We start from the raw sequence: 20,202 nt of genomic DNA, 5'->3' as shown, positions 1-20,202 counted from the left end.
TCGTCTTCCGTAGCCATCTCTTGAGGGTAGTTACCGAACTATCTGCAAGGCAAGAGGGAATCAGCACTGAGCTCCTGACTATCTGGGGCGACTTCAAATGAAAGGATAGAATGTACAGGTGTCTACCAAATATGTTCTCTGTACATGCACCTGGGTTAATTATGGCCTGTTCATAGTTCATGATCAAATGTTGATCACATGTAAACTTGGGTTTGATGAAGATTTGAAATTCCCATGTGAAAATAGTCCCTTAAAAAGTTTAATAAGCTCTGCTACAAAGATCGGCTTTGAAACATTCTATCTCAAATTGTTATCACATATAACGGTTTACCAGAGTATGAGAAACCTACTTCTCACGTCCATCAGGTTTATTCTGACACATAGTGACATTCAGGGGCAGAGCAGAGCAGTCCCTGTGGGTTTCCAAAGCTGTAGATCTTTGGGGGCATAAAAACCTCACCTTTCTTCTGAGCAATCGCAGGTGGTTTCAAACTGCTGACCTTGAGGTTAGCAGCCCAATGCATAACCCACGTTTCAAAAGTCATTTTGATCACTCTATATCTATCTGCAAATTATCATCAATAATCCCATTAAAATGTAGTGTATAATTTTGCAATTTTATATGTAGGAAAACCTGATAAGTTAAGTTCCCTCATGTACAACTCTAAAATTGCTTCCAGAAGCTTCCCATTTTGTTAAATTTTATCCTACTGAATGAGAATGGAGCTTTGTCCAGAAGTAAACAAAAACATCTCCCCTCTCCCTACAAATACCACCTCTCATATTTTAATATTGCTATTTCTTAGAAGATATTTAGATTCCTAGGATCTCAAGAAATATAAAATTAGGGGGAGCAGTGATCTGCTAGTCTGATACGTTTACATCATCATTTTAATTTGTTGAACTTTAATTTGTTGACTTGTGCATTGGAAAGGTTGAAAAAGAAATACTAATAAGAAAGAAAACAAACAAGCAAAGAAACTTGAATAGATAATTATACTCAAATTTAGAAAAAAATAATTCCACTCTTTGTAGAAGAGATAGCCCCAAGTGCTAAGTGTGCGTAGATCACAGCTTGCTTCATGATACCAAAGCATCAAACAAACCAAAATAACCAAACTCATTGCCACTGAGTCAATTCTGACTCACGGAGACCTCAGAGGATAGGGTAGAATTGCCCCCTTTGAATTTCTGAGGTTGTAAGGGTTTACGGGAGTAGAAAGCCCTGTCTTTCTCCCATGGAGCCACTGATGGTTTTGAACTGTCAATCTTTAGGTTCGCAGCACAAGGGTAACCACTATGTGACAGCCAACCACAAGCCTCAGGAGGTCACAGAGAGGCATCCAATGAAGAACACTCTGACGGTCTGCGGTCCCAACGGACTCCATGGCAGTGAGGGGTTGCTGGTGTTTGGGAGGCATCTCTAGAATGGTTGGAAAGTTCAAGCTGCCAGTCTGGCATGAGCCTAGGCAATGTTGTACACTGTCAGAACTGAGGACCCAGCCTCTGATAAACTACTTGTACTTTAGCGTTAGATTAAAATTACAATGAGTTTCCTCTCCAAAATAAATGGAAACTGCTTTGTGATTTTATGTATACATGAAGGAAACAATGTGTGTTAAGTTATAGGTGCTTCGAGGGGTGAATGAGAAGACACTTGTCCAATAAGTGTAACAATAATCTCATCCTGAAATAGAAATTGTCTCTAGGAGAAATGCAACTCATTTTATTTGCTCTGATCTAGAATTTATATTGCCACCGTTTTAAGACACTGAGGGGCCATTTGAAGAAGGCAAACACCCTTCCTGCTAAGCGCTCGTGTGGTTGCACTTTGCTTCAAAGCCCATGACTGTTCTTCACTAATGCCAGTTCTCAGTTATATTTACGGATGAAAAGCTGTAACTCACGGTGTATGTTAGGCATTCAGTGAATGGTAGCTAAGGTCATGTCTAATCAAATACTATTATTTACCAGAAAATTTATATATATATATATATATGTATATATATATATATTTCTATCTCTTAAACACAGAATTCAGATACCTTCTGAGAATGTCTAATGACATTAAAAAAAACCCTAAAAATCACACATTACGTTAAAACAGGTAACACAGTTATGTGCTATTAGAATTATATAGTCCCAAAAAGACAACAGCAAATCAGTTTAACCATCAGTAAAGTGCATTTTTACACATTTCTCTTGGCTTCTACCATTACATTGTAGAATGCACAGAATAAAGTTTCTGTTATCCTTATGCCAAGAATTACTGAATGATGATAATTATAGGGACTCCCTTGATAGAAATTCAGTGGTTTACAATAAATAATATTGAGTAAGTGATGTGATATTAAATCAATAATTTATTCCTTACAGATTTGAGCTCCAATTGCATATTTTGGAATTGTTAAGCAGTGTGGCATGTAAGAAGGAACCCTGAAGTGAAAGCTAACTGACCATGTTTTGTATTTTCTTTGTTATATTTCAACATGGTGCTTTGGGGAACTTTTCTTAGAATTGCAGGGTCCTATTTTTGTTGACTAAAAAATTAATGAGTTGGATACCATGATCTCTAAATTCAATTTCAGTTTTAAAACATCCTAACAAATAGACTGAGAGAAATATATGTCCAAACTGTTTAGCAAATTATTGGGTAGTTCTTATTTTTAAATTATATATCTTTCATTTGATATGAAGATTACATGACACACAGATGAGAACGGTTTTATCTGACTTTATTTAGACTATACAGCTAGACACAAAATATAACCTTTTAGAAATGAATGAATTCAATAACCTAGTATGTTGTTGATTACTTTATAATTTACTTTATATTTAATATAAGACCCTGCTTTAGCACACACTATGCAGTTTACCTCAGGGACAATCATTGTTGCCTCAAATTGAAACTCGAGACGATTTCCTGTGGAGACTATGCCTACAATTTCATTACCTACCAGCAGGTGGCAGTGGTACATCATATTTCATTAAGTGTCCCACTGGTTTTGTTTTCAGTTACACGTGTTTCACACTCACAACTTTAAAACGAAAATCAGCCTATTACTAAGTGCTATTGTATTCACTTAAAGAAACTACTATATGAAATCAACTTATTCACTGCGCTCCTCTCCTAGCTGCTTCAGAGTTCCTGAAGGTGGGATTTTATATCGTTGATGCTTTGCAAAACAATGTGCTACTTTTTCTTGTGATTAAACTTTGCTTAAAAGTTCTTAACTGCCTTGTAATTAGTCGTAAATTTGTTTCCCAAAATAACTTAAATTTATTTTCCTGCAGGAAACAGAGTAAAAATATTTAGAACCTGGATCACTTTTGCCTTTTTCATTTTCTCTCTTCCTAAATCAAACACAATTTTGTACTGTCTACCAAAATCTTTTCAGGTACCAGATGGTCATTAACATTCTCAAGTAGAGGTGGCCGATTCACCTCATTGCACATGCCAGTGAAAGTCTCTTACAGTGTCTGCTTGGGTTGCAGAACGATTAGTAATGTCTGTCAAGGGAGTGGATCTGGGGTGTTATGATACCAGTTATTTGTCAGTCCCACTCTTGATTGATGATAAAACTCCACAAGTGGGCAGTGGTTAGAGGAGTGGAATTAAAATAAATATCAGGAATAGGTGGGGCACAAACATCTTATTTTTTATGAATCACAATATTTTATAGCACTTCCAAGTATGATGCTGAAATGGCCCAGAAAGGCCTTCCAGTAGTATTTTCTCAGTCTTCAGGAAGAACTGGTTATGTTATGTATTATGATTAATAAATACTTCTGCTTTTTGACTTTCACTTTGCTGGACAGTGGGACTATACTAAATAGCGTCACTGAAAATTACGTTTGGAATGAGTCTTCACCTGTAGAATAGAAATGGTCAACAGCCATGGTTCATTTGTGTCTAAGTAATGATACTAAACACAACAAAACGATCTATAGATAGATTATAAAAATAGCTTAAGACATTATGATGACCTATAAATTATCCCATAATTATACTGAAGGCGCAGAACCTCAATAACATCCCATAGGAAATATATCTGGGGGAAAAGGAATAATATATATTTTTTGTTTTGTTTGTTTTTACCTCATTGGAAACACCAGAAGAATGATCTTGGACATAATCCAGAGCCTTTTTAGGAGGCTGGGTGTAGACGCACCACACAAGCAGAAGTGTAGAGATGGAATGGAGGAGAGTCAATGGCAGCAAGGAATGACATGTGGAAAAGGTGACAACAGTTAGAAATTGAGTGCTGATAGTATCAGGTACACATAAAGAAGGACATGAATGGAGCCAAATGGGGGTAGCCTAGGAGTGCAAAGTTTGTCAATATTCACAAGTAGTAGATAAATTTGACAACGGTTCAATCAGCATGTTTATAAATGTATTCCATCAAATCAAAATTAGCACTCCCAGTCTCTGTCCAGAGAGGGGCTTGAGGCATATTAAAGAAACACTACAGAGCGAGTAGAGAGCGTGCTGGCGGGTTTCTTTGCGTGGGAGTGACTATAGGAAATGCTGATAATTTCAGCCCAGAGCAGAATCTAGGAGCTAGTCAACAGTAACAACACATAAAATAAAGCCAGAGGAAAAAACTTTTTCAGTATAAAATGCATTTCTGTTTTCATGAGGATACAAATTTAGAAAAATAAATGGGAAAAATAAGTTTTCCCTCCTATGAGGTAATAAAAATTACAAAACTAATTTATTTGGCTTACATTCATTTACAGTCACCTTTGATTCAGTTCAAAATGGTATAATGACTAACTATATGCCTTCATTGTATTTTATTGGAGAAAAAACCCATCAATTGATCATAACCACTAAGGTCAGTATTAAAGGCACACACAAAATCCTAAACTCATTGCTATTAAATTGATTTTTACTTATAGAACCCTATAAAGCAAAGTAGAATGTCTCCATAGGGTTTTCAATGCTGCCATCTTTATGGAAATAAACTTCCATGACTTTCTCCCATAGGGTAGCTGGTGGCTCAAAGTACCCACCTTAATTTGCAGTCAAACGTCAATCAATACATCACCGGGGCTCCTTCAAGACCAGGATAGCCAAAAACTCACTGCCACTGAGAGTAGAACAGCCCCGTGCGTTTTCGAGGTGGAAACTGTTTATGGGAGTAGAAAGCTTTGTCTTGCTCTCACGGAGCAGCTGCTGGCTTGGAACCACTGACCTTGTGGTTAGCGGCCCATCGCATAACTACTTCACCAGCAGGACTCAGTATTCAACTATATAAACCACTGTATGGTACAATGAAAGGAAGACTGTACTCTTTGATCTCGACTAACCTGTCGCGCCATGTCAATAAGACTAAGTACATGCCAGCTATCAGATGCACCGCTATAAGTAGGACCATTCCTAAACAAAACAGAGCTAATAAAGGGGGCTGCTGAGGGAAGCTGGAGTTGGCGACAGCTCACGGGGCTTGGGGACCAGAGATTGTGAGGGGCGTTCACTTGCAAGACCAGAATTCAAAATCTACAGGGGTTCCTTCTGACTCCTTTCCTTCGTATTCCTAACAGCAGTATGTGAGGGGGTAAGCTCCCCACCCCTCCCCTTACCCCCCCCCAAAAAAAGAGGATGCAAAGCTCTGCTGGGTATAGCTTTTGTAGTACTAATTTTCCCCTGCTAGGGGAGCTTCGAGCAACTGGCCCTGAGTTAGTGCACCCCGTGGCGTCACTTGGGAAGGTTCTCTCTGGTCACAGTGAATATTTTTTGTAAAAACATGTCACTGAACCTCTTTTTTTTTTGGGCTGGGTGATTGAAGAAAACAGGATACGGCTGTGAAATTTTGTTTCCTGCTCAGGGAAAAGGCTGCTGAAACCGTTGTGAGGTTGAACAGAGCTTCCAAGGTCAGCACTATGGGAAAAAACTCAAGGGCACCATTGGTGAAATGCTGATTGATGACAAGCCTCATTCTGGATGTCCACCAACTTCCTCAGTGCACAAAAAATATGGACTTGTAGTACATCTGGAGTTTGTTCCACCAGGTCAGACTGTTAATCAAGCTTTCTATTTAGAGGTTCTGAAAAGATCCCATAACAGTGTGTGACTAAAAAAGGCCGTTTTATGGCAGACAGGGGACTGGTTTTGCCACCATAACAAGGCACCTGCTCATGCAGCCATCTCAGTGTGCCAGTTTGGGCAAAACCAGCATGCTTCTCTTGCCGCATGCATCTGCATCTGACTCACCAAACCTTGCTCTGTGGGACGGTTTTTTGTTTCCAGGAATGGAGAGGGAGGTGAAAGGATAGTGATATGAGGACATTGAAGAAGTGAAGGAAGAAAGGAGGGAGGTGATGTCAGCCTTCCAAACAGATTTGTTTGAAAAATGTTTCCAAGAATGGAATTGCAGATTGGACAAATGTAATAAATGTCACAAAGAGTACTTTGAAGGTGATAAGGTTGTTTTGTAAAAAAAGTTAAATACATAGCTTTGAAAAAAATTCAATTTTTTTGGGGGGGTTACCCCCTCGTATGATAGTATCAAGTGGCCAGGGTTTGGGTCTGACCGGTCTGGATGTAAATTCTCACTGTGATCTTGAACAAATTATTTTCCCTCCCTGGTCCTAAGTTTGTTTTTCTGGAGGGGCTCTCTGAGGTAACGCTCAGGAACTAGCATTCATCGGGTTCCTGCAGATCGCTCAGAGAAGGGAGCCGCGCTCATGGTATTGAGGATTACTGCACACTGTGCGGTGCCCCCCGCCCCCCTCCTTTTGAACTAGACCCAAACGGACTGTAAACGAACACAAACCTGCAAAGTTGTAATAACTGCCCGGATATTCCAGGACAGACTCCACCTCAAGCACTTTGACGTTGCCACGAATGAGCTGTGACGTTTTCGTATTGCATGGCTTGGTGGTCGGGAGATAAAAGCAGCTATCATAAACGCCTGTTCACATTTACGCGTGCGCACCAGGCAAGGATGCATTGCGCACATGTTCAGGGTCAGGTGTCTAAGGAAAACCACCGGCGGCCGATTGGTCGTAGAGTAAGAGTCTAGCCTCACTTACCGGGCGTCCAAACTCCAGCTCTGAAAAGAATTTATACCAGGGTTCGTTTTCTAAATCTATGTCCTCTGGATTTGTGCGATCAGTCTGGAGCGGAGGCGGAGGAGAGGGAAGGAAAAGGCACACGGGGCTGAGTGAGGGGAAGACCGCAGGGGTGAGAACCACACTCACACATGCACACGCGCGCACATGCACACTCACACACACACTCGCACATGCGTGGGCGCGCGTACACACACACACACACACACACACACACTCGCCTCCTACCCCGCAGCCGGAGGAAAGAGGCCCCGCCCTGGAGAAGGCACATAGTTCCGTCCTGGGGATGCGCTCCCCCACATGGCTGTCTCCTGGCGACCCCCACCCCCCTGTTCCACCATGTCCCCATCCCCCTGGCTGGATGCGTGCCCGCCCTCAGGGCAACTCTCTGGGACACCAAGGAGGAAGGGGCCTTCACCGCACCCGGAGGGGGTGAACCCCATCTCTAGTCCTACTACCCCTCGCTCTGCTGCGCGCTGCGCCCCTAGGCCCCCGCCCTCAGAGGTGAACAGCCATCCACAGATGTGCACACACAGACAACTGGCTCAGGTGCAGGAGTGGGAAGAGCTTGAGGTGGGGGAAGGGACAGGTGGGAAGAGAAATTAGGGATGTATATGGAGGGGGGCGCGTAAGTGGGGCTGAGACAGTTGGGGGTCTGCTGGCCTGAAGAACCAGAGGCCGCCTGAAGGAGAACGGCAAGAGGCAGCATGGTGCCTAGGGGCAGTGGCGGCGGGGCCAGCCTCTGTAGTTTCCATCTTTGGAGGACCAGACGTCCTGGAACTTCCTGGCAGGGACAAGACAAGTCCCGAAGGCGGAGCTCACCCGGGTGGGAGAGAGAGCCGGGGCGCACCAGCTGGCCGGAGGGATGGCCCTCCTGGGCGGAGGGGAGGGGCTCCCAGTTACTTCTTGGCTTGGTGGCATGGAAATAGGCTTCCGGCAGGGCTGCCTGGGAACAGGTGTCAGAGTGGCTGGGAGAGGGGGCTGGAATAAAGAGGGTGGGGGAAAACGGATTCATTAGGTGGACTTTTCCTGGGTAGTCCAGAGGACCGGCCTTCGGCAAGGTGGAAGAAGGCTCCCAAAGGACACCTGGCTCCCTTAGTAAGAGTCTGGACCCCTGCAGGGGTCTGAAGATGGGGCGCTTTAGAAATCGAAGCTAGGTCAGGGTTTGTTTTGTTTTTGGAAAAGTCAGTTTTATGAGCTCCCCGGAGGGCCGCCCTCCACCTGCAGACTTTGAGGCAGAGCAGTGGGTTGGCTTAGTGCTTCAGGGGTCCTGTCCTGAGGGACCAGGGGCAGGGGAGGGAGGGGATCCCACCATGGGGCTTCTCTCCAGGGCTTTCTGAAAGTTTCCTAAGGGGAAAAGTACAGTTTGAGTAGATGCACACAATGACTTCAGTAATCGAAAGATCCAGCCGTTTGCGTTTGCATTCACATTACCAAGAGGTAACCTTCATGCTTCCAAATAACACACGCCTGACTGGATCCATGATTTAAGTGAAAATTGGATGCTTATGACACAGGAGTTATTACTTTTTATCATCAGAAGACATGAATTAAACCTGGGTAATGGTCATGAGGATGGTAATTTACACAGGGAACCAGGGTCAAACTCCTGTTCCTGTAATTTTTTCCTCTCTGCCAAGTGAGCTCTGGCAACTTTGCCATCGTGGTTCAGGAGGGCTAGTTAGGCCTGGCGGCATCGCTGTCACATGTTGGACTGTGATCTACAGGATCAGAAACCACCTGTGCCCCCAGGGAGAGATGGGACTGTCTACTCCCGTGAATAGTGACAGTCTCAGGATCCCTCAGGTCACTTTGAGTCAGTGTCCACTCGATGGCAGTGAGTTTTTAAAATTTAAATAATGTTATTTGTACAATAAATGGAAATCAGGATGGCACCCGACTGTTATGTGTGTGGGGCAAATGTTGCATGGGTATGGAGATAGTTCCTTTGTTTATGATAATCAATCTTGCTTGGGTTTCCATCTGAGAAAAATAGTGAAATGGAGAGAAAATCTTCCAGTAGGTAATTTGTGCTTTCTGCTTCATTGACAAATCGGATTCAGTTCATATTAGATCCGAAGGTTGCAAACACATTATTTGAGATTTTGATAAAATAAAAGTTTTTTCCTCTCAATAATAAATTTGCTCCTAGCCTCAGCATTCAGCAATGTTTCTGTTGGAGCTGGTCTCTAAGGTCATGGGTACTACAGAGATTTCCCGGCAAATTTTGTTTTGTTTTAGAGGCATAGTAATTCGTTAACTGGATGACAAACTCGTGGATCTTCCCATTCCTTATGTTCTAATACACGCTTAGGGATGTTACTAATTCTGGACTTTACGACCTCTAATTTCAAGAGGTGTATTTTGTTTTGCTAAAGGGGTGGTAGAAACTTCTCTTCCAAAAAAAATGCATTTGTTGTTAAGCCAATTCTGACTCAGAGTGATCCTGTGGGACAGAGTAGAGCTGCCCCCACTGGATTCATAAGCTATAACTTTACAATGGGCTTAAAACCTAATGATCGTGACGATTTCCCAGGGCCAGGCAGTGTTCCGTTCCCTTCTTGTACCTGGGTCACTATGCGTCAGAACCAGCTTGCTGGGACCTAACCCGGCACTCTGTGTGGAAGCTGACTGCCTCATCTTTCTCTCTTGGAGCTGCTTGTGCGTTCAAACTGCTGGCCTTGTGGCTGGTGGCTGAGCACTGAAGTGCTGAGACACCAAGGCACCTTAAACCTCTTAGAGGAGAAAACAAACTTCTGTTCAGAAACATTTTGACCAGCAGAGGGCAGCAAATTTACTAAATCGTTTTATCTACCAGCTGTTAACACTTCACTTTAATTACTCCCTGAAGAAAATACCTAACAAATGGCTACATTAAGTCATGATTTTAGAAATGCATTTTTAAATGATAGACTACTGGAAAGGGAGCAGAATAGCTATCGTTTTGTCCCAAATTCAGAATGACAATTTTTCATTAACCGTGACTTTGCAGATTAAGAATTACATGTGGAATCCCTACCAATAGAAAACACAGAAAGCAATGGGCACGGGCAACATCATCGATCGCTTTGGAATGTAATGAAAGGCATGTGTTAGCCGAGTCTTTAAGGTCAACAAAGAAATGGGAACTGGCAGAACTAGAATTTCCATTTTGCTAGGCTGACCTTTAGGTAACAATGAAAGGTACTGTGTAGAGATCCAGAGCTCCGGCTAAAGGACACAGTGGCCCGGCCATATCCAGAGACACATATACAGATGAGCGTTTATAGAGATGTACATTTGCTAACCATCTCAATTACGGAGCTGGCAAAGAATATTGGTGCTTGAGAAGAATATAGGAGGTCCCATGGACTGCCAAAAGAACAAACAAATCTGTTTGGAAGAAGACTGCTAGAATGCTCCTTAGAGGCACGGATGGCAAGACTTTGTCTCACATACTTTGGACACGTTGTCAGGAGAGCCCGGTCCCTGGAGAAGGAAAGTGGAGGGGCAGAGCAAGCGAGGAAGGCCCTGAAGGAGCTGGATTGACACCATGACTGGACAATGACAACTGTGAGGATGACACAGGACCAGAAAGTGCTTCCTTCTGCTGTTGTTCTGGGTTGGAATTGACTCAACAGAACCTAACAACACCAACAACATCAATCATCTCACTAATGCAACCCCTTCCACATGGAACCTGGACGTTCCTTGGAGTTTGGCACTCGTGCTAACACCTAGAAACTCATTATGATGCACGGCTATGCTTTTCTCAAATGGCTGGTAGAAGGCCAAAGAGCAGCCACGATCCTGCCGCTTCCTGTTTTATTTTTATTTTTGCCTCCTTCCTCATTGGAAAATCAGCAAATGTCGGCTGCAGACTTGCTTTGCATCATCATCAGTGCAAGGAGAAGTGCTCCAGATAAAGGAAAACTATGAAGCAGGCATGATTCTTACTTAAAAGTGACCAAAGATGGAGCATTTTAAAGTTTTGAGTGCCTTCTAGAGGTTAAAAACACCTGGATGATACTGTGGCTGTAGCATTTTTACCGTTCTTAGCATTCTCAATGCAGGCGTGTCATTTCTATTTGCTTTTCCAAATAACAACAAGTGCCAATGGATGCTCGTGAGGGTCAAAGCTTTGCTGGCCGTGGCTGCTGCTAGGTTTTCTCCTGATGGGATTCCACAGAAAAGACTGCACCTTGCTATTTGGGACAATTCTTTATGACTCAAATCATCAAATGAAGCTCCTAAAAGTTTTTATAGTTTAAGTTTTGAATGACACTGTTTAATGTTAAGAGGCTTCATTAAGCTCCCTGGAGGTTTTAAATTGTACTGATCTCTGGATAGTGTTTCCACCGATGACTTTCTGCTGCCATACTTACCCAGCCTTGGTCTATTCACTACAGGGCAAGACAGGCTCCCTTCATGAGTTACTTAGTCTGTTTTATCAAGCCTGTTGTTAGGTGCCATCGAGCTCCCGTCGCAGCAATTGTTCCTAAGTCTCAGCTCACTGTGGTAGCCAGTGTGTCAACCCATTCTTGTCAACGGCCTTCTTTTGTTGCCGCCTCTCCACTCTACCAAACTCGACGACGTTCTTCTCCAGGGACTGGTCTCTCCTGATGACTTGTCCAAAGTACTCGGGACTAAGTCTCGCCATCCTCGCCTCCAACAGCATTCTTGTACTTCTTCCAAGAGAGATCTGTTTGTTCTACTGACCGTCCACTCTTTGCTTCACTAGTCTTTGATAATATCATAGGTCAAGTGCATTGATTCTTCTTTGGTCTTCCTTATTCAGTGGCCAATTGTCACGTGCATATGAAGTGATGGAAAATACTATGACTTGGGTGAGATGCACCTTAGCCCTCAAAGTAACATCTTTGCTTTTCAATCCTTTAAAGAGGTCTCGGGCAGCAGAATTTACCTAATGCAATGTGTGTTTTGATCTCGTCACTGCTGTTTCCTTGAGCATCGGTCATGGATTTGAGCAAGATGAAATCCTTGATGTCAACCTTTTCTCCATTTATCATGATGTTACCTGTTGGTCCAGCAATGATGCCTCTTGTTCTTTATCATCTTCTGAAGTTAGTCTGAACTTCTGGCAGCTCCCTGTCAGTGCACTGCTGCAACTGTTATCGAACAATCTTCAGCAAAATGTTACTGGCATGTGCTATCAGGGATGTTGTTCCATAGTCTGAGCATTCTGTTGGGTCCCCTTTCTTTGGAATGGGTACAAGTATAGATCTCTTTAATTAGTTGTCTTCCACATTTCTTGGCCTAGACGAGTAAGTGTTTCCATTTTTTCATCAGTTTGTTGAAACATTTCAATGGATAGTCCATCAATTTCTGAAGCCCCCCCCCTTTTTTTGGTCTAATGCTTTCAATGCAGCTTGAACCTCTTCCTTCAGTACTATTGGTTCTTGCTCATATGCTACTTCTTGAAATGGTTGAATGTTGACTTGTTCTTTTGGGTACAATGACTCAGCATATTCGTTATATCTTCTTTTAATGTTTCCTGCATTGTCCAATATTTTGCCCATACTGCACTCAAGGCATGAAGTATTTTCTTTAGTTCTTTCAAGTTAAGATAATTGTGAGCATTTTCCTTCTTGTTGGTTTTCTAAATCTGTCTTTGTACATTTCATTATAATATAACATTTTATACTGTTTCTCCACCTGCCTTTGAATTTTTCTGTTCAGCTCTTTGGCTTCAGCATTTTTCCATGTGCCTCCACGACTCTATGATTATGAGCAGGTTTCAGAGGTACTTCTGGCATCCCCTTTGAACTTTGTTCCCCCTTCCTGTCTTTTTAATGATCTTCTGCTTTCTTGATAAAGGAGGGTCTTGATGTCTCCCACAAATCATTGGGTCTCCTGTCAGTTTTGTTGGGTGTATCAAACCTGTTCTGGACATGCCCTCAAAATTTGAGTGGGATATCTTGTGGAAGTTTTAATTTTTAATTGTACAAGTTTTAATTTTCTTCAGCTTTCTCCTGAACTTACAGATGAACAATTGATGGTCTGTTCTACAGCCAGCCCATGGTCTGGTGTTAGCTGTTGATATTGAGCTTCTCCATGGTCCCTTCCTACAGATCCAGTCAATTGGATCTCTGTGTATTCCATCTGGAGAAGCCCATGTCTGTAGTCACCTTTTGTGTCATCGTTGTTGTTGTTAAAAGGTATTTGTGATGAAGGAGTGGTTGGTTTTGCAAAATTCTGTCATGAGATCTCCAGGTTCATTTCCATCACCAAGACCACATTTTCCAATAGTGCTCCCTCTTCGTTGTTTCCAACTTTTGCATTCCAGTTTCCAATAACAGCTGAAGATATTGGTAGAATTCTTCAATTTATGTAGCACAAATTTAGTGATGCATGAATCTGAATAATAGTTGTATTGATTGGATTTGCTTGTGTGCAGAGACATTACCCATCACGGACAGTATGTCCTGCAAGGTAGCTCTGGAAATGCCATTTTTGACGATGAATGCAGTACTATTCTTCTTGACTGTCATCCCCAGATTAGTAAACCCTATGATTTTCTGATCCAAAGAGCCAATATCAGTCTATTTCAGCTCACGAATGCTTAAAATATTGATCTTTATAATTCCATCTCACTTTTAATGACTTTGAGTTTTCCTAAATTCAAACTTCATACATTCCAAGTTCCAATTATCAACTATTTGCAGCTGTTGTTGTGTTTTAATTGTCCCCCATTGGCAAATGAAGTCCTCAAGGCTTTCATCCTGCAGGCTTCATTCCATCTGCCTCATTTTGGTACACTCTGCTTTGAGGAGCAGGCTCTTCCTCCATCAGATGTCAGATTTCCAGTGACCCGAGGGCCCCCTCTTCTGGCACTCTCTCTACGGCTTTCCGTGACTAATTCCTGTGAAGTAGACAGCCATTCTTTCTTGTAGGAAGCTCTGATGAAATCTGCTCACTTTGAGTGACTGCTGGTGCTGGCAATACTGGTGACACAGCTTTCAGAATCACAGCAACACACGAGCCATCACAGTCAGACAAACTGACTGAGCAGTGGTGCCCATCAAGTCCAGAGAGATCCCGAGCACAGGCTTTCTGGTTTGTTTTCGTTTAACCTGGCGCACCTGCAAACATATCTAATCTGGGTAGCATGTAACTTTTAAATTAATATTGGGTGATTATCTCAAGGTAGTGACTGTGTTACCTGATGAAAATATGGCCCAGACTTCCTGTTCCATTCAGTTGAGGATACACTTGCCGTGATTGCAAAGTAGTTTTCTAGATTAAATCCTAAATGGCGGTGGGTATTTCTAAATTCGTAGTCAAATGCATCTTTAATTGTATTCACATGTATCTCACCTAGGGAAAACAGGTTCTTTTCCACTAGGCTCTGAGGCACTTTTATTCAGACAGTTCTGGCCCCTGTCGGCCTTCAGGGAATCATAGACTTAATAAATTACAGCCACTCACAACTCACAGCATCGAGTAGATTCCAACCCACCGAGACCCTCTATGACAGGGTAGGACTGTCCCTGTGGGTTTCTGAGACTGCCATGTGTGGGCTTTGAGACCTATTGTGTCTTTTATCACTAGAAATGTCAAAATTGAGCAGCCGGGTAGGGATTCCCAGCAGCCTGAACTGCCTACGAACGCTGTAGCACAACCATCCTCTAACCTGTAGGCATTTGTTCACTGAGAATTCAACCAGTATTCACAGGACCACCCACCCTGTGCCAGGTACTGTGCTAGATGTTGGGGATACAACTGGTGCATCAGATGGGTCGCTGCTTCCAGGAAGTTCAAGTCTAAGGAGGGATACGGACAAGTCCATTCAAAACCCAAACCTAACTCATCGCTCAGAGTGCCAACTCATAGGGACCTGCGGCAGAGTAGCACTGGCCTTGTTGACTGTAACTCTGTAGGAGTACGTGGTTGCTGGTTTCCAATGCGCCCCTTGTGATGAGTAGCCCAGCTGGTAACCACTACACCACCTGTGCTCCAACAAGTCAACAGGCCTTTACAGTTCCCAGTGATTAGGCGTGGGTGGAGACCTGCCCTGCTGAAGCTTTCAAGCATTGAGAAGCAGGAGGAAGCTGCTTTGGGGAACTGAGGCCTGAGGGGTAAGTTGAACTTTTCCATATGAAGGGAGACTTGCCAGGGAGAGTTCTTGGCAGAGGGAAGCAGTGGGTTTGAAGTCCTACCCAGGAGGAAGTAAAGGAGCCCTGGATCTCTGCTAGAAGGCAGAGAGGAAGGCAGGGAGGATGAGAAGAGAGGTGGGGCTGGATGGAGAAGTCAGCTGAACTGAGGATAACCAGATCACAATGGTTCTTTGTACATGGTCTTAAGGAGTTGGGGTCTTGCCCTGAGGACAGTGGGAAGCCAGAGACAGTTTTGAGCAGGAGGTTTTATGAAGACCTACAGTGTCAGAAACCCCAGGGGCAGTGCTACCTTGTCCTGTGTGTTGCTATGAGTTGGAAGGGATTCGATGGTAGTGAGTTTGGTGTTTGTTTGTTTGGAGCTGTGCTGTGAAGTCTAGACTGGAGAGTTAGCTAAAGGAGCCAGGAGGCTGCCATTGGTTGTCATAGGCAAGAGGTAACTGTGGTCCAGATGAGAAGAACGCAGCTGCCTGTCATCTAGGGTGCAGGACTGAGAGGGAGAAAGGATCCAGGATGACATCTAGGAAAATTGGGCAGATGGGTGGTGTTATCTGGGAATCCAAAAGAGCAACACAGACTTACTGAACTATTGTGTATAATTGTGCACAATTTATGCAAGACAAAATATGGAAAGAGAAACAGAATTCTCACAAAGCGTCCTGGAGTAGAGACAAGGGAGTACAGTTGGAAGATCATAACGGTTTCTGTTTGCTGCGATCCCATGCCTACTTTGCACACCTGCTCTTTGTCGTCTATACCGTGTGCGCCAAAGACCCTCAGATTCTTCGGTGAACTTTATCAGTACATAGCCCTCCCTGCGACCATTGTGTGTAGAGCCCTCTTCTCTTTGCTTCTTCTCTATGGAGGTGATCATAATCAATTCAAGGTCGGTTATAAAAAGAAGTCATAGGCGAGCCCCACGGTTAGAACCTAGAACCGTGGGCTCAGCCATAACAACAATGGTCAGGAAGTAAAAGAACTAATGAACCAGATAAGCTGAGTCAGGTGATAATTACTACTAGCTCAATGTGCACTCAGTTAGATGGCAGTGGGTTTGGTTTTTGGTTTTCCCTAACTGTGTTTCCTGCACTGTCTACCCTGGCGCAGCAGCATCGTGGTGGCCAAGCACACAGACACAAATCTGTCCGGCCTCAACTCTAGATCTAGCACCATCCTGGCATGTGATCTGGGTTAAAGCAATTTCATGTTTGCTTCAGTCTTTTCGTCTCTAAAGTGAGAGTGGCCTCTTTCTCCTTCACAGGGGTGTGTTTGGGGAGGTGGGTGTGGGGAGGGAGGGCATTACATAAGATAAAGCCTCAACTCCCAATTTCAAGGCCTGGCACACAGTCAGGTAAGTATTCAATAAAGATGAATAACAATTATTACTGGTGCTATTTTAAAATAAAATCTTCTAGGCTTCAAATGTAGGAATTTATATCATTATAACAGAGCCTACAAATGAGCTCTTAGGGCAAAAGGAGGGTCCTTCGGGTGGGCCTCTAAGTCAACCATTCATGTTAGGTCCCAGATGCTAAGTTCCTTGAAGTAGGGGTTGTGTTTGGTTCACCACTATGCCTCTGGTACCCAGTGAATGCTTCTAGCACCCAGTAAGTGCTCAGGGAATTGTGTCGCATGAATAAATAGGAATAGAAATATTCTGAAGAGAAAATTTCTAAAATCAATCCTGCTTCATGACATTGCAGCTGCACAGCATTCCAGTACAAGGATAAGGTTCATCATCTGATATATTATTGGAATAATCATTATAAAACTCTGTTAACGACACTCAAATCTGAGATTTCCAATGTTGCATAATAATGTGGATACTCTCCACTTTTTGCCATGGTAAAATCATGGTTCACTCAATTCTTACCCTACAGGTTTCAGAATATCTTTGTGTCTTGATAATCAATCTTCTGGATACTCAATCATATAACCTATAAGGTTACAATAGAGCCTTCAAGTCAGTGGTGTTATTTTTTCCTTTTTTTTCGTTTTGTTTAAGGCGTGCTATTTTAAAACATATAAGCCATTTGAAGAAAGACAAAGGAGCCTTAGATAAATCCTATGTATACATTATGTGGTCATAAGGTTTTTGAACATTCTTCTCAAGAAACTAAAACTAAGTCAAGGCCATGTATGCTGGGTGTGATAAGTCAAGGCTTTCCAAACTGTATTTTAGGGTCGAACTTGCATTGTATGTACGAGTGTGATTTTGTTGGTGATGTTACTTTCGAAAAGGCAAGTACTGCCAATGCGCTTTTTCCTGTTCCCTGGCATCTAAACTTCTTTTACAGTGTAAAATGCAAAATGCACCATGTCCTTTTTGCTTTTCTCTCTAAATGTAAGATCTGATGGAGGTGCGGAGGAAGAGTGGTATTACAAAGAGATCATGGATCTAGGAGAGTAAAGGGTATAGAAAGCAGGACCAGGGGACTGAGAATCCAAGTGGGCCAAAGAGGAACCTCTTGCTAAACAGCACTTCGAACAGGCAAAGAAGCCCGCCCTCCTTCACCCACCCCTGCAGTTATTGTGTCCTTTTGTTAGTATCCAATTCAATGAACCATTGCAATGAAAATACTGCAAAGTGCAATATAATCTTGATCCATTAGCCTGACAATCAATCAGGATGCTTGAGGCTTGGTAACCTGAGAGGGATTTAATGAGAATCCATTAAAACAACTTGTTATAGAAAGGCAACGGAAACTTCCTTTCCTTAAGAGAAATACTAAACAACGAACACAGAAGCCAACGGGATAGAATCTTCTAGTCTAGGTCCATGTATGGTGGAGAACTATAGAATAAGTATTGCATTTTATTTGGGAACTAGACTCCTGGCCATGTTTACATGGGGCCATAGTCCCATGCAAGTTAGGGACCGTATATTAGAGGGCATCTTTCAGTGCTGAGACGAGCTGCTCAAATCATGATCCAAAGCAAATAGATGCCAAATAAATAGTACATAATGCCAAATAAATAAATTATCATTAAATTACCATAAATGGCTAAGTGATATGAAATTCAGGTTATATGGGAACCCAAGCTGAGGAGGTAACTGGTATACTGTTTAATAATGCGTGCTTACCGGTCTTTCATGCTGAAGAATCGATGACTTGCCCGGTTCATATTCAAAAATACTCCTTGGCTCCGAACGAAATTTTCTTGTGTCCACTTTTCTGTCTGGAGGATCCCAGTCATGCCTAGAAACACACACCAAAATATCCCTGAACAAACGTCTGCAGCAGCAGTTGTCTGGAAGCCCTCACTGTCTTCAGAGTCATTTTTAGTAGACGCTAACATCTCTGAGGATAGCAAGTATATCTGCAAATGGTACCAAATTTATGCTTTGTTTTACCTGACTGATGTGATGAAAGCCACTTCCTAAAATATTTCTTCTACTTTCCCCCTACCAAGGGCTGTCCTGTTGCTGACAGAAACTCAAGTCAGGGATCTGTAGACCCACAGCCAGTGCCCCCCTAATAAACCCTTGGATTGCTACTGGCCGTTGCATATGCTTGGGTGTAGAGTGAGCTGTGGCATGCTCTGCTTAGCTACCTGAGCTGGTCCCAGCACTCTGCAACCTGCCAGCCTTGATCCAAAGTTCCAAGGAGGAATGTGCATGCCATGTTTCATCTTGTTTATCTGGCTAGTGGCACGATGGTTCTCCTGTGACGTGTACAAAAGATCACTTGGCTTGCTGCATGCGTGCCTCAAAAGACCCCTCTTGGGCTAGCTTGAAAAGGAAGACATTTCGGATGTTGCCGTGGGCTCCCTTGGATTCAGCTGATTTTCAAAGGAAGGCTTAGAAATGAAAACTTCTTGGTAGCCAAGCTGAAGAAGAAAGCTTCCGTGGTGCCGATCATTTTTGGTGCAAGAGGGATGGATTTTCTCACTAGAGATGGAAGGGATTGACGGGTTGGGGGTGGGTGGGGGCCCGGGCAGGGGCCGGGGGGAGTTCTGATTCCGTGGAATGGAATGAACTTCTGACTCTGGCATGGTGGGAATAGGGTGCATAAGAGAGCAAAGGAGGAGCACTGGTAATGCAATGGTTAACTTCTCGGCTGCTAGCGGAAAGGTTTGTGGTTCGAACCTACCAGCTACTTTACTCTGTAGGGAGAAAAGGCCTGGTTAACTGTTCTATGAAGATGTTCCGCCTTGGAAGACCCCCTGGGCAGTTCTTTTTGGTTCTGTTGGGTCAGTGTGTGTCAGTATGGACTTGAGAGCGTGCAACAAGAGATTTAAATATTATAGGCAAGTCCTGATTTTCTACGAAATTGATGGTAAGCAAACCCCTTAACTGTTTCAGTCACAGCGTTTTCCACCTGGGATATACAGATGGTAAAGATGTGTCCTTTCTTCCTCATGGAGACTCGGAGAGGCGATGCATATGGAAGCTCCCTAGGGATTTCTGAGGGGTTATCATATTTCTGCTAAGCACATCGGGAAAATGATCACCGAAACCTGACTTCACATTTTGCTTCTCTTTTTTTTCATGACCAAGATACCACTTTGTGTCTCACTAACAGTGTCTTACATTTCAAACCATACCATTTTCTAAATACAACATGAAAGTGTTTTGTACTGTCATGGGAACCCTATTAGATACAATGTAGGTCGGCTTTCATGGTATCCTGTACCATCTCAAGGATGATCCTCAATTATGTGTAATGGTCCAGTGGGATGTCAAATATCATTTTTCTTGGGTGTTTAAGATGGATGTTTCATAACTAGCATTAATCCTGTGTACCTTTCATATCCTCATTATCAGTGGGGTGTGGACCTTGGCTTTTCTCAGAGCTAAGTTTGAATATTGCCCTGGATGGAATTAGCTGAACGAAAGAATGGAGACATGTGCTAAAGCTGATGGTGGGGATGACTGTACAATTCTTCTTGAAGAGACTGGACTATTGAAGTGTACGGCAGGTGAATTATATGCTAAGAAAGGTGTCGAGAAATAATAGCTGTCTGAGCTGAGCAAGTTACTTCAATTTCTAAATGGCAGTATTTT

At 43.1% G+C, this 20,202-nt stretch overlaps 1 protein-coding gene across 8 annotated transcripts in view; it reads right to left on the bottom strand.

The window, feature by feature from the left end:
• The window catches only part of SORBS2 (sorbin and SH3 domain containing 2), a 240,467-nt gene that overhangs the window by 44,096 nt on the left and 176,169 nt on the right, over nt 1–20,202 (bottom strand). For 4 of the 8 annotated variants that reach the window (XM_075556804.1, XM_075556801.1, XM_075556800.1 and 1 more), the window contains one exon: nt 18,280–18,394. In XM_075556804.1, coding sequence (XP_075412919.1) covers nt 18,280–18,394 — 115 coding nt within the window. Of the gene's footprint in view, nt 1–4,099; nt 4,157–7,041; nt 7,126–7,902; nt 8,062–18,279; nt 18,395–20,202 lie in introns of all 8 variants that reach the window. The other 4 variants (XM_075556798.1, XM_075556802.1, XM_075556803.1 and 1 more) reach the window with 2 other exon arrangements.

This window comes from Tenrec ecaudatus, chromosome 8 (assembly GCF_050624435.1).
Source record: "Tenrec ecaudatus isolate mTenEca1 chromosome 8, mTenEca1.hap1, whole genome shotgun sequence".
Lineage (NCBI taxonomy): Eukaryota > Metazoa > Chordata > Mammalia > Afrosoricida > Tenrecidae > Tenrec > Tenrec ecaudatus.
The sequence above is the reverse complement of the archived record's forward strand: the minus strand, read 5'-3'. Positions and strand labels throughout refer to the sequence as shown.